This window comes from Mustela nivalis (assembly GCF_964662115.1).
Source record: "Mustela nivalis genome assembly, chromosome: 8".
NCBI classification, from domain to species: Eukaryota; Metazoa; Chordata; class Mammalia; order Carnivora; family Mustelidae; genus Mustela; species Mustela nivalis.
The window spans coordinates 115,681,391-115,709,181 of record NC_139027.1 but is presented as its reverse complement, the minus strand read 5'-3'; the positions used below and the strand labels follow the sequence as shown (position 1 = coordinate 115,709,181).

Below are 27,791 nucleotides of genomic sequence, written 5' to 3'. Positions count from 1 at the left end.
GTTGCTGTCTATCCATACTGAAAGATCCAGACTCCTAGGAGGGTAGGCAGGAGGGCAGGAAGCCCTACGGAGGGCCAACAAGGACCTGCTCCTCTTAGAAGAGCATCTCTCTGTGCCACCCCCTGCCCCCATCATCTCAGTCACAGTCTAGAGGTTGAAATGGAGTCTTTTTAGTTAGAAAATTCCATGAAGTTTTGATTATCAAATCATCTTTCCTCTTCCTGTTGTCCTTATTTTGCTATTATTTGTACATTCATCCGGGCATGAAACTTCTGAGTAAATATGTAAAGTTTCTTGAAAATTTGAAGCCATGTGAGGAAAAAAAATGAAACTTCTCTACTGGTACAGTAAACACAGTAGTAGTAACTGTAGGATAAAATGGACATATATTCGCATTTGATTAGAAGGTTTTAAGAACAGATTTATAGTCATTTATTAGTTTGACATAAAAGTGTATTGACCCTGATACAATTTTATTTTAAAAACCAGATTATTTTGGCTGGTCACTTGAGTAATTCAGAAACCTGGGAAAAATGGGAGTAATTTGTGGATAAATTTATTTTTCTCTAAATTTTTGGATAATGAAACAAAATGTTTTTGGAATTCTTTCACAACGTTGGGTTTTTTTCCACTTTGGTTTTTTTCCACTTCTACCTGGAGGTCACCCCCTCGCTCTTGTCTAATTAGTCATTTTGACTTGTCAATTGTTCCTTCAAAATCACTCTCCAGTTAGTCCTCTTCTCATCCCCAGCAATGTGGAGCAGCGGTCCACCCCCACATTACAGTCTATAAGATCTTTCCTATTTAGGGGAGGAAAAAAAAGATCCTCAAAACAGGCTGCCATGGAACAATGGTGTCCCTGAGCATGCTGAGGCACTAGAGAGCCAAATAATGGTGGTCTTTTCTCAGTCTGCAAGGGGAAATGGTCCTACTACATGGAATGTTTCGTATCAAATCGTTTTCCCCCTTAGTTAAAAATCACTACCACCACAACAGAACAACATTGTGTTATCACTTGTACTAGAAGAGACTTAGCAGAAAGCAAAACTAAAAAAAATCAAGTATATATTTGATTTTAACAGAAAAGCTCAGAAACAGTCTGCCATGCTGGTCTAGGGGAGCAAGTCCCCCCTTTTTTGGGGGACTGAGATTCTCCAGTGGGCCTAATTTTGGGGAGGCCCTTGGAAATGCACAGTGACCCTTGGCCAGGCCAGTCAGAATATTCCTGACCATTGTGACTGGGTCAGGGATGGCAATGTGACCTCAGACTTCGGTGCTGCCTTTGGAGAAGGAGGCTGGGTCTCCCCTTTGGGGTGTTAGGGCTGCTGGTAGCACAAAGGAAGTTCAGTGCCAGGGGAGAGGGAGGTCCCCAAGTATGGAGAGAGGGCTCGGATGACATCTGAGTACCTAGGTCCAGCTTGAGGCTGGCACCACCTTAGACTCTTTGTACAGCAACCAAGCCATTCCTTTTCTATCATGCGCTGGCAGCGGGGCAGATTCTCCTGTTTCCTTTGGGCTTGACTGTTTCCTAGATTGTATGATGGAAATGAACACATGACTATTTCTCCATGCTCCTGAGAGTGCTAGGATACTCAGCAGCTCTACCTGACCCCCTCTGCTCTGAGTCACTTCCCACCGATCAGCCAGGATCCCTCCATTCTGAGGCTCCTGCTCTGTCAAGCATGCCCTCAGCTTTCAGTAGTCCAGTGGCCCTACTGTGGGCTCCAGGTGGGGACAGGCCCCCTGCCCAGCCCCAGGCTTCCTGGCCTCGAAGTCCTCCTGGCTGTCAAGGATCATCCCCTCCAGGAGCCCTTCCACATATACCGTCTCTCCCATCTCCCCAACAACTGTGAGGCTAATCCCCAAATCCTGGTGGTCTTCCAGGAATTCAAGGCACAGGAGCTCCCTCAAGGTTCAAATCTGGTCCTGCAGGACTAGGAGGCGGGAGACTCTGGAGAAAAGGGTTGTGAGAAAGGGGATGCTTCTGCCACCTCCTCCCCCAATTCTCTGGGCCCCACACATGCAGTTTTGCCTTGGTTTGTACATGACTAATTGAGCACACAGAACCTCCAAACCGAAGATCACCTTTCCCACCATCTGAGGGAGGCTGCCTCCTCCCCTTTGAGCCAGCTCTCCATCTTCCCAGTGGGCACTTCCCTTGTCCAGAGGCCCCTGCCTTGAGAGCGGGACAGAAAGCACCATCTCTGTGGAAGCACGGCGCCTTGGCAATCAGCCCTTGCCCTGCATTGCCAGCGGGCCCCAGCCAGGCTCCCCTGCAATATGGGGAAAGGGGCGCTGGTGACCATTCTGCTATAGCTGCGGGCCTTTGGACGACCTCTCCCTTGGAGTGAATGGCTCCTAGGCGCCTGGGCAGGGCAGCACCAGGGGGGCGTCTTGGAGGGACATTGAGCCAGGGCAGTGGCTCTGACCCCCCAGGCCCTTCATTTTCAGTCGTTCCCATTTGTAAAGTGGGAACAGGGGCCCCATCATGGAGCTCTGGCTGGCCCAACCAGCTTGTCAACCACCGTGGAGTCAGGGTGAGGGGCTGCGAATGGACCAGTGCCCCGCCATCCAGGATGAGCACAAGGGCAGCAATGGATGCAGCTTCTCCCAGGGCCCCATGGGGGGCAGGCTGGCTTTTCTCTGGGGTCCCGGGGGGACCCCAGTAGCCACAAGCAGGCTTCCTCAAACCCCTCTTCAGGTTCTGGGAGTCCTGAGAGCACCTATCCGCACGCTGGGTGGTCTCATGAACCTTACACTCTGTGGGCCTTCTGGGGTCTGGGGAGGGGAATGTGCACGCCCCAAGGGTCTCTTCCCAGCTGCCCAGCAAAGCACTACCAACAGGAGGCTGAGGCTGAAGGAAGGGCCCAAGGCCCTGAGGGTGGGCCTTCCCAAGCCACATACATATTCTGCCCTCCCCCACACAGCTGAGTCCACAAGAACATGTAACTGCCCCAGGTCTTGCTTGTTCAGTGAGAGTTTATTGGTCCTTAGCATAACATCTCAGTTACCAAGGTAAATTCACATACACGACTGCAGGTAAAAACATGTAAAATAATATAAAAATAAATTGAAGGCTACTTTTATATATTTACTGAATTAAGTAGTGTAATAAATACTATAATAAGCAAAAAGCTTCAATCACACAATTCAGTTTCACTGAAGTTACAGTAGTGTTTGTAAATATGAGTTTTAAAATTTAAGTTACAAATATTAAAGCACTGAAAAACTAGTATAAAAGTGAATTTTGGCACGTAAGTGAGCTCTTCTGTCATTAGTATTTGACAACCTGGGACAAGGAAGCCTTTTCTCACCTACTTTTTGAGGTACAACTATCCAACTATGTCAGCAACACGCTGCAATACTTAATAGTTTACAATCTTTGAGTTAACTTTTCCCTTTTGAGAAGCCCAAAGAGCAACCCAGAGCTTATTACTGTGCAAAAATTCTCCAAAATCCTAATAGAATTTAGGAGGGAACTTCTTGCGACCCACAGGGCCCAGTGTCCTGGCCTCAGGTCAGAGAGCCCCCAGGGCTGGGATGGGACTAACTGGACTCCGTGCCAGCAGCCCCCTCCTAGGGTGATCCCTTTTCTCCAATTTCTGCCTCCTCCTCCCAATTAAAAAAAAAAAAGAAAATCCCACATCAAAACGTAAAATAACCCATAACTTCAGCGACTTCAACATTATCACACTCACTCTGGGTGATATAAAACTGAAGCTGCTAACAGGAAAGTTGGCAAAAAGCACGTAAGCCCCTGGAGGACTTCTGCCTGTCCCTAAGGAACCTACTACACCTGATATCTCTGCTGGGTCCCTGGTATCCACTCTGAAGGTCAAAATCTGCAACACAGTGTCATGGCCCTTCCTCTGAAGACAACCTAAGACCCTGTCTCTCCACCTGGAGCTCCCAGAGGAATCCAGTGGATATTAAACTTCACAGTCAGAACCCAGAGGCGCCTGGCAGGTTCCAGAAGGGGCAGTGCAGGGGGAGGAGTGTCCTCCCTGCCTCAGTCCTCAAAGAGCTCATACAGCTAGTGTGCCTCTTTACCGGGGGCACAGCAAGTGCGCCCCAAGGAATGCCCTTTCGCCAATGTGCCCCTTCACACCCCCGAGCAGGCTGAGGAGCGTCAACGGAGGCCTCAGCCAGTTCTGCCTTTTTGGCTTTGGAACTTCTTAACGTTTTGACTTTTTTCAATCACAGTTTCATATTCAAGTTGAGGTAATCACAGTTTTCCCTCTAACAGTAGAGGAATTGGGACAGTGGGGCAAGTTGGTGAGAGAGCATTTCTGTGGACCACGGTCAGAAACCAAGACCACCACGTAGTACAGCCCCACGCAGTGGGAAGACCCGCTTTTATACACGGGCTCTGAACCCTCTTTAAAAACTCATTTGTGCAGCAGCCAGGAAATGGCTCAAGCTTCTCAATCTAGAGCTTTCAATTAAAAGTTCACAGCAACCCACCTGGAGTAAATGGCCTATGGTTCCCCCCCACCCACCCACCCACCCCACTTCTCCCTTTTCTAAGGCTGCTCAAGTTTGAGTTTTTAAAAAGAGCTCAGTAGAGCTAAAAGAAGCTACAGTAACTCATTGCTTATTTCATCAATTGCACTTAAGATCTATGTTATTGATTCTGAAGCAGAGGCAGGCCCATTGTGGACCCCAGCCTCTGGCCAAACAGAAGTGAGGTGCTCCCAAACATGGGCTCCACACCTGGGCCCTTGTCATCACCAGCTTTGGGAGCTGGGACTGGAGCACATGGGCCTTTTCAGAAGGCTTTCTTCATGCAAGATTTCTTATTTAGTGGTATTTGGAGTTTTGTTCATTTGGCTTCAAATGCAGATTATTTTTTTCTAATATAAGTACATTTTACTGACAAGCTCTTAACACCTGCTTTGCTACTTGCATGGAGGCCTCTGAGTGACCAGGCACACACACCACATGTGCTCCATCCTTTCTCAGTCTCTCCTCTGTGCCAGGGGCTGTTCTCAAAAACCCCTCTACATTACTGGAAACTTTGCTGGTTTTGTCTATGTGCTTCTTCCTAAGGCATGCAAAAAAAAAAAAAAAAAAAAAAAAAAGTGAAATTCAGAAAGCATTTACAGTCTAGGCAGCTGAGGCGCTGAAGTCCTAACAGACATCATCCAAATATCAGTGCCTGTGACCTCCCCCTCCCCCATAATTCGAATTCTGGAAGTCAGGTACGGGATGCATTTGTAATTCTCCTCTGTTTTACAGTCCAGCTGAAAACAAAGACCCTGAAAGGAATTTTAAATTGGATATTGGAATTCTTTGAAATTCCCAGTTGACAGGAGCCAAACAAGTCCAGGGCCAGCAACAATGCTTGGGGACATAAGTTTCCTGAAGTTTGTGGCTGCAAACCAAGGCTTCCCTGGCAAGGCTCAAGGGAGGGCTGGGTGCTGGAGAGTGAGCCCCATTCCGGGATGCCCCACAAGTGATGACAGCCCTGGGCCCAAGACTAAACAGTTGCAGGTGTTCCCCTCAAAAGCAAGGGAAGGCATCACAGGGAGGCTGAAGCAGCAGGTTTGCTTTTGCCCCAGAATGAGGCAAACCACAGTGAGGCGACAAGGGGAGCTCAAAATCAACCTCCAAGGAGACCGCTTGTATCAATTCAAAAGCCACATGCTTCTGGAAAGCAACATGCCTTTCCCTTCAGTTTAGCCTATAAGGGACATCCCCTCATCTTAGCCCAAGCTGCTGGCCCTGTGGGTGGGGCTGGAGCAGGGCTTGGGTTGCTCCCCCTCAGGACTGGGCCCAAGGCCAGCAGGGCCTGCTCCTTCAATGCAAGGGGACTAAGCAGGAAGACAGGCACTGTCCACTGGGGACAGGGCTCTCCTGGGGCAATGTCTGGGGCAATGTCTGAGGCCAGTGCCTGTGGTGGCTTGGTCCCCGGGGCATGGCCACTGTTGAGGCAGCCAGGGTTCCTTCTGCATCCCAACAGCTCCCCTGTATAACAAATGCTTCTCCCCACCATCACAGTGCCTCAGCAGCCCAAAGGAGATACTGTTACCAGAGACCCAGAGGCTCTGGGCCGGAGACCAGAGACCAGAGGCTCCGGGCTGCCAGCCGCACAAACAGGGCAGTCCCTATTTGCTCATTGTTCATGAGGACCCCCCACCCCCATCCCCATCAGTGATGCAGGTGATGCTCTTCAGCGCTGTATAGAGAATAAAGACAACATGCACTCAAACCAGTACATAAAGGCCAAGAAGAACAAAGACAGCCCCTTTAGGGAGGGGCCTGGGAGAGCTGAGGTTCGGTTATCCCATATCTAAACGTCCCCCTCCAGGGTGGACGTTTTCCAGGACATATGGCCCAGCCTTCCCCTAGGGCTTCTGTTCAAAGAGATCGTGATACTCCTGCTGGTCCAGCTCTTGGTTATACTTCTCAATTTCCCGGTTGGCTTCTTCCACGTAGTCATTCATGAACTGGTCCATGACTGGCATCTCATTAAGGAAGAGAGCCCTGAGCTGGGGGGACAAGGGAGCCTGCCCAGGCCCAGAGGGATCTGTGGGCAGCTGAGGTGGGGGACACCGAAGGACTGAATGCCCAGCCCACACAAAGCCAACCTGCCGGGCTCTTTCCTATATACTGGCCGCACCCCAACTACAGAGAAGAGGCCAGGGTTGGCACAGGTTCCTTCATGAGGTCCTAGAGCTGAGCCCTCCAGCTTTCAAGAGCATAGACTTCTGTCTACCTTCCCCCAGATTAACTATTGCAATCACGTATAGTCTTTCCAACTTGTAGATTATGATCTCGATGACCAGAGAACGTAGGATGTTATGGCAGCTACACTGAAACTACAATGCACAGGGGCGCCTGGGTGGCCCAGTCGATTAAGCAGTTGCCTTCGGTTTGGGTCATGGTCTGAGGGTCCTGGGATAGATCCCTACATGGTGCTCCCTGCTCAGCAGGGAGTCTGCTTCTCCCTTTGTCCCTCACCCCGCTCTCATGCTCTCTCTCATTCTTTCTCTCTCTCAAATAAAATCTTAAAAAAAAAAAAAAAAGTAAAGAAAAAGAAACTACAACCCACAGGTGCTTCAGTGATCACTGAATGAAGGCAAAATTAACCTTAATGACGTTCAACGGCCCAAATGAAAAGTCTGCCTCTGTGGCTTGCTGTGCGCTCTTAGAACCCAGTATGCTCTAGGGGGTGGGCTGCAATGGCTCTAGCAGACACCCTCTTTACGTTCAGGCTTCCACACACACTCAACCTGGCCACCACAGATTCTAAGGATACGTGGATGAAAATCAGTCTTGTCACCAAAGAAGTTGACAAACTGGGTGCCATTGTAAAAGTAGCCTGCGGGCAGGGGGTCCAGATGGCGCTTCACCTGCAAGAAAATTCCTGTTAAAATTACCTGACCACTTCCTATCATTTACTCATTCATGAAAAACAGACAAGCCTATGCCTTAGCAAGACAGCACACACTGCCCCATGGAAGGCTAGATACACAAGGGAATATTCTCCCCGCAGCAGTTCTCAAGTAGTGACTGATGGAGGTTCTCGAGCTCTCATCTCAGGGAGGAACTCTGGGAGCTTCTCTGGGATTAAGCTCCACACATCTTCAGTGGTACTGGTTTAATAACACACCCTTTGTTAGCCGTCTCCCTTCTTTCTCTCCCTTACTCTCTCAATTCTCTGTTAGTGTCTCCTAGAATCACTTCCAAAATAAGTGATCTGCACTCAAATCCATGTTCAAGGTCTGCTCCTGAGGGAACACATACTACCATGACTGCCTTCTGAGGTACCCACAGTCTCCTCCCCAGGAGCACCGAGGGTTGCCCAGGACAGGAGCTGGATATGAAGGGACCTCCTCAAGTCCAAAGCAGGGGCTCCTGGGTCCCAGAGTCTCTCCTACCTGCTCATTACTGGGAGAAGTGGCACAGTCTGTGCTGGGGTCTGGACTCTGTGTCCCTTGTAGCCTTTGCCCCCAAGGCCCTCAGGAAAAGGTGCCAGTGGGGGCTGGGACTGGGGAAGAGGCTAGTAGTCAGCCTGAAGGCTGAGAGGCTCAGCAGAGAGCCTCTCGTGCTGGTCCTAGGAGTCTACCACCTGCTTATCAGCAGTTTCTGGATCTAGACAGTTTTTCCTGGGCTCTGTTGCTTTATCTGTGGTTTATCTAGCAAGGAAGGGTGGGAGGAGAAAGGACTTCTGTGGCTGCTTCAACAGTGTGTCAAAACAGGGCTCCACGTCACCCCTTCCTCCTACAGGCACTGCTTCTCCTCTATCTCATGCTCAGGTCATACCAGAGGTCATTCTACCCTCCTCCTCTCTTAGGCTACAAGGCTGGATGGTCTGAGGTTCCTCCTTACCCAGCTTTCCTTTGTGGCTTAAGAGACGGAAGATCCCCAGCCTGATCTACAAATAGCCCCCTCACTCGGGGACTTCTAAAGGATGGAGCTGTGCCAGCCCAGGATAGCCCTGGGGCTCTTAGGGGACTCACGTGGATGTTCCTGATCTCCTGCTGGGTCAGCATTCCCCTGGTCTTCAGGGCTTTCCTCTGAGGCTTCTGTGCAGAGATGGAGGAAGGGAGGGGTCAGATCCCGACAGAGCTGAGGGAGTACCTGGGCGGGGAGGGCTCAGGGTTCTGGGGGGTGACATGACTAAGATCCCAGCAGCAGGGAAAGCAAGCATAGGCAGCGTCGTGGTCTGAACACACATCCTGTCTGCCCCTCAGGGAGACCACTGACCACCACTTTACCCTGTGTGCCAGGGGAAACAAGCAGCAGAGGGAACACCAGCACTTCTGCAATAGCATGTTCCTGTATCTGCAGAGCCTCGACTCTAAGCCCCACCAGGGCCACGTATGCAGACAAAGGGACAACATGAGGTCCCCTAGTCAACCATTTAGGGGTTTATCCAGTTTATCTGGGAAAGATAGAGCCTACACACAGCCATCCCTCAGTATAAAAGACAGGTTCCAACTAAGGACCCAGGGCCCAGCCAATTCTGTTTCCAGAGTTCTAAGTCAAGCTAAACCCGTGAGGCTGTGCTAAGAGGCCTAGCACCCACAGCTTGTGTCATATGAGAGGATTTTACTCCAGTCTGGCTTTTACTTTTCTTTGCAGTATTGGGCTAAAGATGCTTATATGCCTCTATTGGCCAGCATCATCTTCCCTTGCGCCTGTTTCCAGCGCCCGGGCTCACTGTTATCAGTGCTTAAAGTCTTGGTTTACAAATAGCTGTAAGCGTATCTTTGTTGTTTCTCTTTTCTAGAGAGAGAACCCAAGTACAGAAGGATCCTGGGTTCAGAACACAGGACAGCCCCTGAATTAGGTTCAGCTAAGAAAAGACATTTTGAGTTTAGACTGCCAGGCTGACCCAGGATCCATGTGGAACCACCAGGTTTCAACCAGGTCCCAGTTAAGCCACCTAGTAACTGCAATTTGCCTTGGCGAAAGAATTAGAAATGGCTGTAAGCCCAGGTCTGCCTCGAGGTTACCCTCAAGGTTCCTCCCTTGAAGAGGTTCCTCCCACTTGCAGAGCATCCCTGAAAGTGCCAGCTGAGCCTGTGAAGCGTAGACCAGGAGAGGGCTCCTGGAGGGGTCTCTACCCGCAGGCCAGGAGCAGCTCTGAGCTTTGCTGGTCATATCTGTGCCAGAGGTGTCTGGGCTTTGAAAACCACCTGCTTAGCTGACTGCCGCAGCCAGTCCTTGACGCTTTCTTCCTTCAGGGAGCAGCCGATGAACACGAGGTAACACTCCTGCTGCCCGTTGCTGTCTTGAGGTGTGCTTCGGGAATCAGGTGGTGGTGAGGGTCCCTCCAAAACCGGGACAATGCTCAAGGAATTGGCCAGAGTGTTGTGGCAGACCTCCATGGCCCTCTCAGAGTCTGCAGGGAGAACACATGTAGTCCCTGAGTCACCGCTACACTAAGCCTGTAACGTGCAGATAGCTGGGGACAGATTCCTGTGACATATGCAGGAGGGAAAACTGCCATGATTCATGGCAAGTTAAAAAGGATGAACTAAGAGAGGGAGGAGCAATGTAAGTTTCTGGCTTGGCTGATTTGGTAATCAGGTGGACATCACTAACCCAGAAGGGGACTATAAGAGGAGAGCCCCTTCGGTCTCAGCAGAAGCCTGAGAGGCCAAGGGTAAAGGGAGTGTCAACATACAAGTGGTACAGGAGGGTCACATAATAGGAACAGGAAAGCTAGGACTGTTTTTTTTTGTTGTTGTTGTTGTTTTTTAGGTCCCCCTAAAAAGCAGGATGGGAAAGGGATCCAAAACAAAGAGAGCTTAACTGAGTAAGGTTAACTGAGAGGTCTAAATAAAAACGAAAACAAAGTGAGAGGGAAGGGGATGGCATGACGACCTTTGAAGCAAGGAGGAGGATGTCTGTTGGAGCCTGAGGGAAGAAGGCTGGAGTAAGGGGCCAAAGTTTCAGATTCAGTAACATAAATAAAGCCAAAGACATGGGTTAAGGACCTTGAGAGATCTTTACACAGGTGACATGGTCCCATGCTTACAACTCTCAGTGGCTCCCTATGGCAGACACTGATGGTTGCCTGTCCACCACCTGCTCTTTCTCTAGTATCAGTTCCCCAGAAAGCATGGCAGCTCAATCCTGGGCAATGAGAGAAGTCTGCTGAGGAAGAGGCAGGGGATGCCTCAGTAAAAGGCATCTGTATTGATAAAGCCACCCCCAAGAAAAGCCTCTCTATCAGCTGGATGTTGTGTTTGGAGGTGACACCAGATCTGCAGCACTACCTGGCAATGAGGGCTGGGAACCCGAAGACAAGCTGACATACCAAGAATGGAAGAACACACATTACCTGTGTCCTTGGTGGCAATGCTATGCTGCCTGACCTCCTGACTTCTTATGATGTAGCTAACACCAGCTAGTTGAGTTGGTGTTTTCTGTTAAAAAAGCTAAAATGCCTTAACAGACATATTCCCACTGGGCCTCAGCCACCGTGAACCCTTTCTGCTGCCTGCAATATGCCTTGTTTGCTTTGGTTCCAAAGCACGTGCAGTGCCTTTTCCCTTGAATATTCTCCCCTTCCTCAATGTTGAGTTGACTAATTCCTTGTTTTGAGGCCTTCCTTGACCTCCAGCCTGGGGTGAACAGACTTCAAGTCATGAGGGTTCCAGAGGTCTAAGGCTGATAAATAGGGAGAAGGAAAGTGGAAGGCTTGAAGACTTTGGCAGAAATGGATCTGGAGCTGGAGAGCTCATCACTGGGGGAGCTCCTGGTGATAGGTCTAGGAGGCCATGGATGGCTTGAAAGGGGTAGATTGAGAGTCTCTGGAATAAGAAGTCAAGGAGCTGTGCAGAGAGGCCCTGGGCAGGCCATCCAGGGGTAAGATAGGACACATCCTGCACTGTGGAGCAGGACCTGCAGAAAGGTGGGGGGACTAGAAGAGCCACTGGTGTTAAGCCCAGATGGGAGGGTTTTTGAGAGAGCCTGAGAGGTATCTGTGGTCTGCAGAGCACCAGTAGAAGCTATGAATCCACATCATGAGAATCTGAGCATTCTATAGTGCAGGACTCTTAAATCCAACTCCCCAGTTACCTGAAAACTTCACTTTGCCCAGGATGTGGTAGATGTTTCCAGAGAAGGGACTTGGCTTGATGGAAGATTGAATTGCTGGTGGAAGAAGAGGACAAAGCTGTCACCAACCTGGGGGCAGAGGCCAAGTTTGGGGCACACAGCTAGGAGGGTTAGGGAATGGGAAGGATCCCTACTCCATGGACCAGGGATTATATGCTATTCCTCCACCAGACCCTCCCAGTGGTTCTGCCACTGTTTCCAGGGGTAGGGCACTCCTGGACCCTCAAATCCCTCTGCCTGTTTTCAGACCCCAAGAGCAAGAAGAAAAAACAGCACACATGAACTAAAATGGTGCTGGGAAACAGGGACAACTCTGACATACTCTTTTATCAGGGTCCCAACCAAAGTTTACCTTTACATTTGGCGACAAAGCGAGTCTTCTCCAAGGGACGACCAAACCATACGCAGATCTGAACCATTAGTGGAAAGACTGATCCAGAATCAAATTTACCTTCATACCTTAAAAAGTTTAAGAAGTTGTAAGTACAAGTAATTGGGGCTTGGAATGTTATTATATACCACTCAGGGATGAACTACATATCATTCATCCTATAATATTTGAGTTCTTACTTATGTGACATTTTGCATATACAACATTTATTTTAAATATGTGTATGTCTCTTTCACCTTGACTGAGAAGCATGGTTGCCCCATTAGAGCAGGGAGGTCTGTAGACTAGCAGTTCCGTGAAACCAAAGACCCCATCTATGTTTGAAGCCTACTAGTGTGCCACCTGAGATTGGGGGTTCCTCCTGACACCCCTGGAGCTCTTCCTCAGAGCCTCAACTATATCCCACTTTTGAGGTCAGCTTAATAGACCATACATTTGGATGTGCACACTTTCCAAAAGGAACTAAAGAGCTGGAGCATCTCTTCTCTATTTTTTCAGTTTTGAACTCAGAAGATATAATGCCAAGCACAGGCTCATTAAGAAGATTCCATGTTGGGGTGCCTGGGGGGCTCAGTGGGTTAAGCCTCTGCCTTTGGCTCAGGTCATGATCCCAGGGTCCTGGGATCAAGTCCTGCATTGGGCTCTCTGCTCAGCAGGGAGCCTGCTTCCTCCTCTCTCTCTGCCTCCCTCTCTGCCTACTTGTGATCTCTGTCTGTCAAATAAATAGATAAGATCTTAAAAAAGAAAGAAAGAAAGTGGTCTGTGACTTAGGTGGGGAAAAAATTTTAAAAAAAAGAAAGAAGAAGATCCCATGTTCAGGGGCGCGGGGCTGGCTCAATTGGTGGAACATGTGACTCTTGATCTTGGGGTTGTGAGCTCAAGCCCCACGCTGGGTGTAGAGATTGCTTAAAAAAAATTTTTTTTTTAAAAACACATGCCATATTCAGAGTATCTAAAAAATTAAAGTTTTTATTATGGAAAATTTCAAACACATGTGAAGATAGACAGTGCAATGAACCCCCATCACCCAGCTGCCAAAATTATGGAATTGTCATTCCTTCTCTTGAATTATTTCCTTGAGATGAAACCCCATGACAGAATCAATCCAGGAAAGGATATAACCATCTCAGGGGTAATAGTTTACACCACTCCCAGCAGCAGAAGAGTGTTTCAGTTTCACAACAATTTCCCCCAACAATGGTTCTTACAGATATTTTTGGTTAAGTGTAATAGATGCCAAGCCAAACAACAGTGAGGCATCATTTTACATTTCTGAATATTATTAAAGTGGAATTCTGTTACCATGGCTGCCATTTATACTTGCTTTTAAGTGAATTGTGCCGGGCGCCTGGGTGCCTCTGTCAGTTAAGTGTCCAACTCATGATTTCAGCTCAGGTCATGATCTCAGGGTCATGGGATCAAGCCCTGCCCAGGCTCCGTGCTCAGCATGGAGTCTGCCTTAGATTCCCTCTCCCTCTCTCTGTCCCCCCAACTGTCATATACTCTAAAATAAATAAATAAAATCTTCAAAAAAAGTGAACTGTCCACATCTATATGGACTGCGTAAAGCTTCTCAAATATTATATTAACCCTTTGCCACATATGATGCACACATTTTCTTCCAGTCTATTATATTTTATTAATTTCCTTTGCTTTAAAATAGCTCTACAGATTTGAATTTTATATCACATGTATTGTTGAAAGTATCTTACTCATTATGCTTTATTTTTATTTTTTTTTAAGATTTTATTAATTTTATTTGACAGACAGATCACAAGTAGGCAGAGAGGCAGGCAGAGAGAGAGAGACAGAGAGGAGGAAGCAGGCTCCCCGCTGAGCAGAGAGCCCGATGCGGGACTCGATCCCAGGACCCTGAGATCATGACCTGAGCCGAAGGCAGCGGCTTAACCCACTGAGCCACCCAGGCACCCCTCATTATGCTTTCTTTAAAGTAAGGTGCTGGTATAACATTTTTGCAGTACTGATAAATTCTTCCTGCCCTCTCCCAAGATATGGAAGACCACTGGCCACTCTGGCTTCTTTGTTTAGAGCCTGAATCCTTAGGGAAATTGGGAGGGGCCAAGAAAAGAGTGAAGGTTTCCTGCTAGACTAGAAACAAGCCTTCTACCAGAGGAAAAGGGGGTGGGGTGGGGTAGAGGAGCACAGAGAGGGTTGTGGGAGGGGAATGGTTGAGAATATGCAGAGCACAGAGCAAGCACATCTAGAGCTAAACCCTATTCACTCTGAGTGGGCCCTGACTCAGTGAGGAAGGGGGGAAAATATATAGGGATGAGTAGGAGTCTGATGGCTGCCATCTTGTTAAAAGATGAAAATATCTGATTCCTAGGAAGGAACTCAGAAGGGAGAGGAGCCAAAGGGTGATTGTAAGGCCCCTCCAACTCCGATTCTCTACAAGAGCTGATCTTCCTGGTAAAGAGAAGGCTTCAGACTTTAGATTCACAGAGTCTTCTAATGAACACTTTATACCTGGCTCTCTCTAGGATCATTCTGCCTCCAGGATCTGTGCCCTGAGCTAAGTTCATGTGCACAGTGACCAGAATGAGTCACCATGGACTACAGAATGGGTGCTTCCCTAGGCACTAGGTGGAGACAGCAGGAATCTCCGCACCAGGCCCAGAGGTAGCCCCAGTCACGGGAGAGGAAGGTTTAACCCAGAAGCTCTACCATTTCTTTTTAGCTAAGATATAACTTTCTCGTTCAGGCGTAAGGGATGATCCACTCACCTATGGTTTAAGCAAGTATGATCTAACTCAGAGGTTCCTTCTAGAATATGCCTAAAAATCTTCAGTTTCACATATTGGACTTGTTTGTTTTATCAGCATAGTACAAATCAGTTCTTTGCTGGTATAAAATACTGGTGACATAAGGAGTGGTGTGGAGGACATAGAAAGGTGTCTGGGGAAATGAATGAGTAAGGAAAACAAAGATAATCCAAATCAACAGGAGAATACTTCTGGCCAAGCTTTGGTAATTGTCTTCCCTTGAACCTCGGAAACAGTTATCCATTCTATACAGGAACACGCGCAGCACGGCAGCTGAGCATACAGGCTCTGGAGCCACATGAGCTGGGTTAGATATGCAGCTCTTTCACTTATTAGCCGTATGAATTTGAAACAACATTTAACTCCTTGCTGCCTCACTTACATTATCCTTAAAAAGGAGGGAAATAATGGAGTCTACCTTGCAGGCTTGGGTTGAGGATTAATGAGGTAACACAAAACAGGTAGAGCTCTTCAGGTAGCACTGTCCAATAGAACTTTCTGTAATGATGGAAATGTTCTGGATCTGCACTGTCCAATGTGGTAGCTGCTGGCCACAGGTAACTAATGAGCACTTGGAGTGTAGCTTGTATGACTGAGAGACCAATTTTACTTAGTTTTTATTAATTTACATTTTATTAAATAGCCAAATACGGCTGGTGGCTACTGTCCTGGAGAGCTTAGAACAATGTGAAGCACAAAGTGGGTGCTCAAGTGATGCTGGCACTAATACGACTACAGTGCCCTTGGCACTGTCTTTCCTCCTCCACTCCCTTTTGGAGGAGAGGTTCACATGTTGTGAGGCTGCCAGGAGAGAATAAACATCCCCTGGGCCACAACAGCAGGGAACCTACCTTTCAGGTGGGACCCCCCCCCACCCAGAGGACTGACTGTATTCTCAGGAGCAACTCTCATCTGGGAAGGCTGTAACTACTTGGATCCATGCCAGCCACCTCACCCTCAATAGAGGCTAGAAGAAACAAAGAACATGGTGTGCTTGGTGCCTACAGGGCCACTCCCTAAGTCTCAACATCCAGCAAGGCTCCCAAGTTGGAGCCCAAGATGTATGGAGCACTGGGCTCCTAGCAAGACCAGCAGCTGCTGGGACATGGCAGGCCATCCAGCTGCCACTGTCACCCTTGCAGAACACCTGAAATTTCTTTTTTCTTCCTCCCTTCCTTCTCTCCTTTCTTTCTTCCTTTTTCTGTAAATGAATACATCATTGCATTTACAAAGAAATCTTAGCTACTTTTCAATGATGATACTTGCCAGCCAGGGTACATTAAGTATCGTGACCGTAGCATCTGAGGACTCGAAAAACTATTTTCTGAGAGAATCAGCTCAATGTCTTCATTCCTTTGAAAGCATACAGAAAAACCCAGGTTAATTAGGATGATCAATCTTAACCTGCCCAGTTTGCTTCCTACCCACCCCCACAGATGCACAAGCACATATGCATTTCTTTTTTCTGTTACTGCACACCTAAATCCTTCAGTATGCCTCCCTCTCCTAAGAACAAGGACATTCTCTTTTAGAACAATACTATTATTATACCCAAGGAACTTAATACTGTGGACCAGCAGTGCCGGTATCATCTAGAAGCTCATCAGAAACACAAAATCCCTGGCCCCACTCCACCTGCCGAATCAGAAGATCCCTAAGAGATCTATAGCACATTAGAGTTGGAGGAGTACTGATCTAATCCATTTTCAAGTTTTCCCTGTTTTGCCAGAGAGGGGACCCAGGATCCAATCAAGCACTGCTTACTGAGTTTATAATCTTTATTTTCCTTTAATGTAGAGTAATTCTTCCAAAATTTTTTTTACAGAGTTGACATTTTTAAAGAGTACATGCCAGCTGTCCTGTGTCCTACTACAATGTGGATCTGTCTGGTTGTTTCCTTATGATTAGATTCAGTTAGACATTATTGGTAAGATTAATACCCAGGTGATGTGTCCTTTCCCAGGTATCATACGAAGGAGGCACATGATGTCAGTTTGTCCACTTACTGGTCTAAGTTTAATCATTTGGTCGATGTCATGTCTACTAGATCTCTCTACTGTGAAGGTACTTTCCCCTCATCATAAGCAATAAGTAGGCCATGGAGTGATACTTTGTGACCAGTTAATGTCCTTTTCATTAACAATCTGTCACCTAGCTCTTAGTATCCACTGATGATTCTTGCCTAAATCAATTATTATATTATACTAACAGTTATAAAATAACTAGTTCAATAAATCCTTATTTATTAGTGTAAAGAGAGCTTTACTGTCCTGCCCCTCCTCATTTTTTTAGTATCACCATGGACTCATTTTTATTCCATGTGTTATATATAATTTGTTGTTACATTTGTTTTTCTCTTATGCTCAAGTTGTCCCAAATTTGTCTAGTGGGAGCTTTTGAGCTGGCTCTGGTATCCTTTTGACCAATCTCTACTAATCTTTGAGTACCCCCTCCTTGCTTTTTTAGCACAAAATGTACTAGGCTCACCTGTACTTTCCCTGCCCTAGACCTGCAATCAGCCAATTCTCCAAGGAGTCCTGATACCTTGTACTGGGGACGGGTATGTAGAAACCAGGATCTAGAGGTGAGAGTGTTTATTCTACTGTGGTATTAGTATTTCTGGTCCCTTTCCATGGGAAGAGCTAGGAAATAAACATTTTCTTGAAATAATAAATTTATGCTGACACCCACAATTCAAATCCACCATTCACAGGGTTTTTCTTCAATTTTCCCACTTCTTATTGATCATCTTTTTTATCTAACAATGATGTTGTTTGAATCAGGGCTCTGACAGAGGATTATGTTTAAAAGTTACTTAAATTAACTGCTGTGTGTGTGGTTGTTATTACTTTGATATAGAGATGGTTCACTTTTTTGTTTTATTTAGTTTTATCCCTCTTTGTTAATTTCTGAATATGTAAAATATTTACATTGCTCAAAGTGAAAATTATATAAAAAGCATATACATTTTGGTATATCTTTGTAGAGCAAATAAATGTGCTGTATGACCAGAAGTTTTCTCTTCATACAGGTCCATACACACAAAGTCATCAATTCTCTATTTTCTAGTTTAAAATTTGGACCCAAGTCCATGAAGTAAAAAAGTCATTTCTCTATGTTCTCTATGCCATTTCTTTCACATCTTAACACAGGAATATTGATAGAGTCTTGACTTCATCCTTTAATGCATGAAAATGTGATGCATCTACAGAAAATATCTTGAGGCACCTGGCTGGCTCTGTTGGTAGAGCATGCAACTCTTGATCTCAGGGTTGTTAAGTCTGAGCCCCATCTTGGGTGCAGAGGATACTTAAAAATAAAATCTTGGGGCAGCTGGGTGGCTCAGTCAGTTAAGCCTCTAACTCTTGATTTCAGATCAGGTTATGGTCTCATGGTCATGAGATAGCCCTATGTCAGGCTCCACAGTCAGCATGGAGTTGGCTTGGGATTCTCTCTCTCCCTCTGCTCGTGCTCTCTCTCTCTCAATAAGTAAAATCTTTTAAAAAATCTTAAACAAAACAAACATCTCAAAACATACAAGATACTGACACATGGGGTCCTCTTGCTGATTTTTACAGACCATCAAAAGCACATTTTTATAAATGTGCAAGAGAAAGATCCTGTGGGCCACAGTCAGAGTGCTGCATCTGAGGAAGTGGCTGGTCCTACTGGGTGAAGTAAACTTGGTAAGGTTACCTGGTAACAATCCCATTTTCTGCAAGAATGAAAGCTGCAATAGGATTGGCAGCCCTGATGAGACTCTGCAGCTGGACAAGGAGAGGGTGCCTCTGCTCCGTGGTGTGACTGGTGAACACGATGTTACTCACCAGGCCTGGGGAATAAAACCAAGAATCGTTCAGCCTTCAGAGTCCTGATCGGGGCTGAAAGCCCACACAGTGTGAGCCTTTGCTCCCTCCCTAGTCATCCCTTCCAGGAGCCCTCTTATGTTACCAGGATACCTCTGACCCCCAACACCTCCTCCCGAGCTGTCTGTCACTGCCACTCCTTGGAGTGAATGGCCTCAGGCCTGTAGCTGCCTCCCTTCTTAACCTCCTCTACTTTCTCAATTCTGCTCTCCAGGTAAAAGCTCTCCTTGGAGCTTCTTCATCAAAGCGCCCTTTCCACATCCCTTGTCCTTAACCTCTTCTGGAACTTGTGCCAGACAGCGTCACCAGTTTAGACCACAGACACTTACCAAGCACTAACCGTATGTCAGGCACTCACCATTAGATTCTCAAAGAGTGAGTGCACAGGCAAGGAGTCACTCACACGGACCTACAAGTCTAAGATAAGTGATAACACAGATATTCACATAGTCATACAGTAAGGAAGAGTAGTGCAGGCAATGAGGGGTTGTGGAGTAGGTAACAATCCCTCCCAAGCTTTCATGAAAATATATAAGGAAAATCTATGCTACAGAGAATTTGGAAATCAGGGAAGTTTTCACATCCTACCACACCAGAATAAATACAATACCTCCTCCATACTCATTCCTGTTTTGAGATAGTTACGATCAGAGCGTATACACCATTTCCACCATAAGATCACTTGCATTTTTGTTATTCAACCATTTTTATTCACTTATTAATACTGTAAAAATTTCAAACATATGCAAAAACTTTAAAAGTAGTACAATAACCTCCCATGTGCCCATCACCCTTAAAGAATTAACAACACTTGGCTAACTGCATTTCTTCCATATCATATGCCAGCCTTTTTCCCTTTCCCCTGGGTGATTTTGAAGTCAATAACAGACATCCTATTATTTCATCCAAAAATATGTCAGCATCTATCTCCATAAGATATGGATCCTTAAAAAAAGAATAATTAACAATAAATTCTTCAATATAAGAAATATAGTCTATGTTCTCTGTCTCACGAATGTTTTCTCAAATATTTCAAACTAGGAACCAAAATCCACACAATTTTTCTTTGATGTATCTCATAATTCTCTTTCAATCTGCAGTGTCTCCTCATTTCTTTGTAATTTATTTGCTGAAAAGCTGTACCCTGTAAATTTCTGTCAGTCTGGATTTTGTTAACTGTAACCCCGTGATTTCACTTTAACATACCAGCAGCTAGATCTCTTTTACAGATTCAATCTGTTTATTTATTTTTATTTTTTTTTTAAGATTTTATTTATTTGAGAGAGAGACAGTGAGAGAGAGCTTGAGTGAGGAGAAGGTCAGAGGGAGAAGCAGACTCCCCATGGAGCCGGGAGCCCAATGTGGGACTCGATCCCGGAACTCCGGGATCATGACCTGAGCCAAAGGCAGTTGTCCAACCAACTGAGCCACCCAGGCGTCCCTCAATCTTTTTAAATATAAACTATTTTTTAAAAAATCTCTTGTGCTTGGGGTGCCTGGGTGGCTCAATTGGTTAAGTGTCTGCCTTCAGCTCAGGTCATGATCCCAAGGTCCTGGGATCAAGCTCTGCATCGGGTTGCCTGCTCAGTGAGGAGCCTGCTTCTCCCTCTCCTGCTCCTCCGGCTTGTGCTCTTTCTCTCTCCCTCTCTCTGTCAAATACATACATAAAATCTTAAAAAAAAAAGATTAAAAAATTTGTTCTTTTTCTAATTTTTAAAGAAAATATGTATTTATTTATCTTAGAGAGTGTGAGTGAGTGAGCACAGGAGGTGGGGCAGAGGGAAGGAGAATTTTTTTTAAAAAGATTTAGTTATTCATTGAAGAGAGAGGGTGCATGCACAAGAGAAAGAGAGTAGCTGGAGAAGCAGAGGGAGAGAGAATCCTGAAGCAGATTCCTTGTTGAGTGTAGAGCCCAGTGGGTGGCTCAATCCCAGGACAGTGAGATCCTGACCTGAACTGAAACCTACAGTTGGCTGCTTAACCAAATGAGTAACCCAGAGAGAGAGAGAGAGAGAGAGAGTGTGTGTGTGTGTCTTAAGGAGACTCTGGGCTGAGTGCAGAGCCTGAAGCTGGGCTGGATCTCATTACCCTGAAATCAGGACCTGAGCCAAAATCAAGAATCAGTCACTTAACTGATTCAGCCATCCAGGCACCCCCTCGCCACCCCCGACCCTTATAGCTGTTTGGTAGATCTAAATCACTATTTCTTATAATATCACTTTTAGACAATGCCTATTGGCTTTTCTATATGACAGATGGGGAAACTGGCATATTTTGAAGTGTTCTTCCTACTTCGCCATCACATTCTGGTTGGTCAAGAGTAAGTAATTTTAGTCTCTCCCGTGTATATCTTTAAAACTAACTGTATACTAAGAGTATAACTTACTCTTTATAACTTGATTTTACAGCTCTAAACTTTATTAATGTCTCACTTTGGAAGATGTAGAGAATCTCCTGCTGCCTCCCAATTCTTTGTTAAATAGAACCTCATTTATAGGTTTTTAAGATTTTCAACATTTATATTCTATTTTATAACAGAATTCTTGTGGGTGTTATCATTTCTATATCTAAGATTAAAATATTTTTAGTAGTAGAGGCTAGCTTTTATAAATGATCAGTTCATAGGTGATTCTTTCTTTTTTTTTTTCCTAAGATTTTTTTTTTTATTTATGTATTTGACAGAGATCACAAGGAGGCAGAGAGAGAAGGAAGCAGGCTCCCCACTGAGCAGAGAGCCCGATGTGCGGTTCGATCCAAGGACTCTGGGATCATGACCAGAGCCGAAGGCAGAGGCTTTAACCCACTGAGCCACCCAGGCGCCCCATAGGTGATTATTTCTGAATCATAGAGAGACTTCAGCTGTCCTAAGTAACCTTGTAATTGTAGGATCCTGAATAATGAATATTTAGTATAGAGGACTCTGTATGAATACTATTTAATTCAGCTGAGTGTTTAGTTTGAAAAAAAAATCAGCTGTATTTAGTTTTCTTTTTTTTTTTTTAAGATTTTATTTATTTATTTGAGAGAGAGACAGTGAGAGAGAGCATGAGAAGTGAGAAGGTCAGAGGGAGAAGCAGACCCCCCATGGAGTTGGGAGCCTGATGCGGGACTTGATCCTGGGACTCAGGGACCGTGACATGAGCCAAAGGCAGTTGCTTAACCAACTGAGCCACCCAGGCACCCCAGCTGTATTTAGTTTTTGAGGGCAAAACACAAACAATGCAAAGAAGGATTCATAGGGGAAATAAATCCCTCCCTCCTCAGCCACCTACTTTCCCTCCCTGGAGGCAATTGCCATTATCAGATTCTCAGATCTTCTTCAAGGATAAGTTGTGCATCCACAAGTCAAAGTGTGTATATGGTTCTGAACCTTGGTTTTTTTTTTTTTTTTTTTTTTTTTTTTTTTTTTTGACTTAAGCTCTTTAACTTTTTAATTTTGGTAAAGCTTTCTTTTTCATTAAAATCTTCTCTATTACCTTACCATCTCAATCCTTCCCTCATGCAATCCTGTTCTCTCCCCTTCTCTAAATTATAAAAGCTCCAAAGAATAACACAGGTGGTATTTAAAATACAGGACTCACAGTCTTATTTACCTTCTTCATATATATAAAAGGATAACATAATGTAAAAACTAAAGCATGGGTTTTAGAGCCAGGCAGACCATTAGTTTAAATGTGGGGCTCTACTAATTACTAATGAATGATATCAGGGGCAATTGCTCATCCTTCTCTCTGAGCCAAATTTCTTCCTCTGTTAGATGGGAACAGTAACACAAACCTACAGGTTATCACTAAATATTTATCACAGGGCCTACAGATAGTAAGAGCTCATTAAATACAACTTATGGCCACTGCCATTACCATCACCTCATTGTCAGTGGAGCAACAGCCTAAGAATGAGACCTTTACATGGACATTGAGGGGCCTGGACTGAGCCATTTCTCAGACAGACAAGGGTGGCTGTGGCATCAGCAGGAAGCTAGGTCATGTGACTCCACCAGTAAAGGCTGCCTAGTTCATGGTTTAGATGAATGGCCATCACTAGATGGAAGGCAACTTTCAGAATCCTTGGCTCCTGCCTCTAGTCTGAGGCAGAAGTAAATGATACTTCCTTCCTTTCACCACTTATACTAATGGAAAAAAATGTTCCAAAAATGCTAAAAAGACTGAATCTAACCTCGCAAATTGTCTGGATGCATTCAATTCATGACCAGGGAGCAGGGATTAGGAGCTTCATGTTAATGGTCACATGTTACTATGGGAAAAGGATACATACGAAGGTTACACCATGTGACTGGGACCACAGACACTAGGACTTGCAACTCACCTGCTGAGCACAGAACCTCCTTCCTAAGTGTTTTTGGACAGTTTGGGGATGTATCAGTTCCTTGGTTCTGAGATATAGGTCCTATTCTCAGGTGTCTGTTAGTGCTCAGCTAGTAAGGTGACCTGAGGCCTCTGCACAGAGCTTGAGAGACCTCTCAGGATTCAAGGGTGAGTTTCCTCAACAGCCTTCCTTGACATCCAAGGGGTGAGTGCAGCTCTGCCTCCTCCTGTCACTCAGTGAAAGGCTGCCCAGTACCCCAGATGTGGGCTGTGGAGGCACCCAAGTTCTCCTCTAGGCCTGGTCAGGGCTAAACAGCTCCTGGACACATGATCCATTATCAGTTCTTGCTACCGTTGTCTAGTTCAGACTACCAGTATCCTTGCTAGGTCCCTGCTTAGTCTGTGCATTTCCAGGCTTCTCTTAATTATAATTCATGTCCTATAGCTGCACTTGGGCCGGACTGGGGCCTCTGGAAACACAGTGAGGCAAGGTCAGGAGGTCAGGCCCAGAATGTGGCAAAGCAGAGTTCTAGAAGGCTCAGCACATTCCAGAGGTGGCAAACATGGGAGCTGGATCCTGCAAGAGTTCCATGAGATTTCCAGGAGTAGAAGACAAGAACGGCTGTGATGGATCTCGCAGTGAGGAGTCAGCGAAAGCTGAATGAAGACCTATAATAAAGGCCCTAGGACTCTGTTTAGTATCTTCTTGGGCAAAAGAAACTGGAGAATCAGACTAGTGCAAAAGTGGCAACCTAAGTGCTGTGTGCCAGGGTCACAAGCATAGATCTGGCCTATTCAGGAAAAGGCTGGGTTCTGGATCTCTGATGGACACCTTGCCCAAAGTCCTGTCTGCCTCATGAATATCATGTAAATAAACCCTGCGGGGGTTGGGATACTAGGTCATGAATTGGACACAGAAAAGGGGCTTTGGTTTATAGGGAAACAAGCAAAAGGATTATCCTCAGCATTCCTTAGGCCAGCTATGCAAACTACCACCTGCCAAGAGGAAATGCCAGCTGGGAGGCAGGTATAGCAGTAATCTGGAGCACAGGGTGAAGAGGCCACTGTGGGTGGTTTCATCTTGCTTGGACCAGGAGCTTCCTTATGCTCTGTGTCAAAGAATGGATACCCACATTTGGCCACAGTCCTACCAGTCTGGGATGTGAGTGAGTGGAGAGCTGGCCTGCCCATTCCCCCGACTGGGGAAACAACCTCTAAAGTCTGACTGTCCCAGTCTGGGCTAAAGGCTTTCAGAAGCCCAGGAGAAAGCAAAGTTTGTTTTATCTACCTATAGATACCAAAGGCAGGACATGGTAGTAAAAAGTCTTTGTTCTTCTCTCCAATCAGCATTATACTGAGTCTTGTTTGCTGTTTAAACTCTTGAGATTATTTCTTAATCCTTGGATTTCTGTAACACACATCATCTTGGGGCTGTGATATAGTCCTTTTCTCATTGTAAAACAATCCTTTGTGTAAAAGCAATGAATCAGGGAGCTTGACCCATGAACAGGAGCAAAGGGAGGCAATATGCTCCCTCGGGACATGAAGTGTTTGTCTACTGGTGGCAGATCCCATTGCCAGGCTAGCCACCAAATCTCTGAGGATAAAAGAAATACTTGCCTTTTATTTCCTCCCTCCCCGGATAGCCCATGCCCGTGGTGAGCCAGGTCAGACCAGTTCATAGGGTCCTTTGGGCCAAGATGCAAGAGGAAGATAATTACTAAGATACTGTTACTCTATAAGTCCTTTGGAGTTCAGAAAAACATTATCTCTGGCTCCAAGGTCATCTGCCCACATCTGATCACATCCTTATCTGTACATATGCACAGAATCTGACACAAGTTGCCTTTGAACACTAAGTAAGGAAGTAGTGTTAATGAAATCTGTTTGCCAAGTGCCAGAGAGAATCCAGTCTGTCTTGGCCTAAATGGGCTTTCCTCCTGTAATACTGGCCCAGGTTCATGGACAATGAAGAGAGAGCACCTCCCAAGGCTCTCAGCCAGGGGAGTCTGACCAGCTATGCTTTGTGTGCAAAAAAACAAAGGAGCACGGAGGTAGAAAGTGCCAAGGAGCCAAGGTGCATTAGGATGGCAATAATCATGTGGTGGACAGGGGGTGACTATAACCCATACCCTTGGCTTTGACCATGACTTGCAAACATATATTCAAGGACCAGAGAGTGATCCTAGATGTTCCACATTTCACAGACCCAACCTCCATAAAATCTTCATCTACCTGGACTGGATACTGTGAGTGGACCCAGCCACCTCTATCCCACTCTGCTTCTGAGGTACAGTGCCTGGAAAGCAACAAAGGCCTCTAAAAGTTAGACTTGAGACTCCCTGGTGTGTCAGTCCAACACACACATTCCTCCCTCCAGTTACCTGGCCCCTGCCCTGCACAGCACCCAGTTCAGCTGTTTCCCAAGACAATAGCTCTGGTATACTCAGTTGTCTCCGCTCCCTGCGGACTGGCAATGGGATCAGCAGGGTAAAACTGTGCTGGGGACACCAAGTTATTTTCTTCTGTCTGATTTCTTCTTGCTGGGCTGGCTCAGGAAGCTCAGACCCCAGGTCTTCTGACAACAATGAGCATTTTATCATCACTGCAGGAAATTCAGAATTTATTCTGGGTCTCTAGGCACCATAGTTAATATGACTAAAAAGTGCTGCTTCCAGGGTTACCAGAACGGAGGACAATGCAAGGTCAAATGTAACCTACTGGATGGGTGGAATTTTCTAAATGCTACCAAGGAGGTGTGGAAAATTCCAGTGCATATAGGAGGGTATTAAAGGAGAAGGTCCTACTGGACTATACTGTGCACTGATGGGAGAGAAATGCATCAAAATCTTGTTGATCCAAAGGCTAGGAATACCTAGTACCTTTTCAATCCACTGATATTAAGATGGACTTAAGCTCCGCTCAGGAAAGCTATTGTCATGACAGCTTAACATCTTAAGAGAGAAACTCAGGAAGAAATCTGCCTATCAAATATGATAAAAGAAAAAGATGTCAGGGTGCCTGGGTGGCTCAGGTCATGATCCCAGGATCAAGCCCCACATCAGGCTCCCTGATCCATGGGGAGTCTGCTTCTCCCTCTCCCCTCTGTGTTCCCTCTCCCTTTCCCCCTAGTTGTGTTTCCCCTCATTCTCTTTCTGTCAAATAAATAAATAAAATCTTAAAAAAAAAGAAAGAAAGAAAGAAAGAAAAAGACATCAAAGATTTCCCCGGATGAATTTTGTTTGTTTCAGACTTTTGAATGGGAGGAAGGAGTATGAAGAAAAGTCTGTTGCATCTAAACAGAATTTGAAAGGCATGCAGAAGTAGGAAGTAAAACATACTGCTTACCTTGTGAACACTGGTCAAGACATTTAGGAAAGAGAAATCTAGAGGGAAAAAAAAGAAAGAAATATTTAAAAACCATTAATGTCAGAATTGTTATTTATTATTTTCCACAAAAATGTATCCAAGCTGACTTATTCAAAGGGACAAGTGGTAGGCAGTACTAAGCATCAAGAATTGGTTTTCAGAGACGCCTGGGTGGCTCAGTCGGTTAAGTGGCTCCCTTCTGCTCAGGTTATGATCCCAGCGTCCTGAGATCGAGTCCCAGACTGGGCTCCTTGCTCGGCAGGGAGCCTGCTTCTCCCTCTGCCTCCGCTGCCACTCTGCCTGCCTGTGCTCGCTTGCTCTCTCTCTCTCTCTCTCTGGCAAATAAATAAATACCAAAAAAAAAAAAAAAAAAAAAAAAAGAATTGGTTTTCGGGGTGCCTGGTATCTCAGATGGTTAAGTGTCTGCCTTTGGCTCAGCTCATAATCCCAGGATCCTAGAATTGATCCTAGAATTGGGCTCCTAGCTCAGCGAGGAGTCTGCTTCTCCTTCTCTCCCTGCCTCTCCCCCTGCTGTGTTCTCTCTCTAATAAATAAATAAAATCTTTATTAAAAAAATCATTTTTCATAGATTTGAACCAAAGCTCTCTAAGCCAGGACCTCACAGAAGTAGCCTTATGTGGCCAACTCTTGATGTAATGTTGAAGATGGGATACAGGCCTAAACTCTATAGGAAACAGAAAAGAAAGTTTTTTTTTTTTTTTTTTTTTTAAGAGACACTGTCCTGACTATAAAGGGGAAGTTTCAAGGGAAAATGAGAAATATTATATTCCCTTAACTCTGCCAAAGGTCTTCGGTACTAAAGTTACCATGCCTCTCTTTATGTGCATGCTAGATTCCCAGTTCCCCTTCCACCTCACTCTGAGCTCTAATGGTGAAAGGATAGCAGGAAACTAATTGGATCACAGATGAAGCAGGTGAGAGTGACTGATTCAAAGTGTGAGTTAATTAACTAAGAAAAACTTTTCAGAGAAAAACTCACACTCTCCAGTGCTTTTAAACTCCTGAAGCATCATAGTACCCTTCTCAGGAAAGACAGCTAATATGAATGAGAATAAATGCCTTTTACCAAGTTCTTCCTCTGGGCGGGGTACTGTGCGAGCGGTTTTCATGCTCGGTCTTGTTCTGTCCTCATGTCTACTCCATGCCTCAGATACTTACAAGCTGCGAAGAGTGGGTGGGTTTATGATAGCTAAGCAGTCTAAGCACTTTGCCCAAGGCCTCACACGAAGCTAAGAAGTGGGAGGGCTTACATAAGGACCCAGGTCTGTTTAGCACCACAGAGCTCCCATGTTTTCTTTCTCTACAAATGAGATGCTTGCTGAAGCCACACTTCTGAATTGTTGCTGGTCTAGGTGCAGATAGTATTGATGTTCAAATCACCACGGGGGAATTTCTCTCCTGCAATCTCCTTTGTGGTAGCAAGTTTTCATCCTTCTATTTGCTTTCTGAAAATACCATC

The 27,791-nt window shown here is 45.7% G+C and overlaps 1 protein-coding gene across 2 annotated transcripts in view; it reads right to left on the bottom strand.

The window, feature by feature from the left end:
* Positions 1–2,961: 2,961 nt before the first annotated feature.
* The window catches only part of DNAAF9 (dynein axonemal assembly factor 9), a 128,559-nt gene continuing 103,729 nt past the window's right edge, over positions 2,962–27,791 (bottom strand). For both annotated transcript variants that reach the window (XM_082744534.1, XM_082744535.1), the window contains exons 29-37: positions 26,291–26,328; positions 18,448–18,583; positions 16,018–16,104; positions 11,930–12,036; positions 11,539–11,613; positions 9,648–9,853; positions 8,466–8,531; positions 7,262–7,355; positions 2,962–6,460 (exon numbers count right to left, since the gene is read on the bottom strand). In XM_082744534.1, the coding sequence (XP_082600660.1) occupies positions 6,348–6,460; positions 7,262–7,355; positions 8,466–8,531; positions 9,648–9,853; positions 11,539–11,613; positions 11,930–12,036; positions 16,018–16,104; positions 18,448–18,583; positions 26,291–26,328 (922 nt within the window). In that variant the 3' untranslated portion in view covers positions 2,962–6,347. The remainder of the gene's footprint in view (positions 6,461–7,261; positions 7,356–8,465; positions 8,532–9,647; positions 9,854–11,538; positions 11,614–11,929; positions 12,037–16,017; positions 16,105–18,447; positions 18,584–26,290; positions 26,329–27,791) is intronic.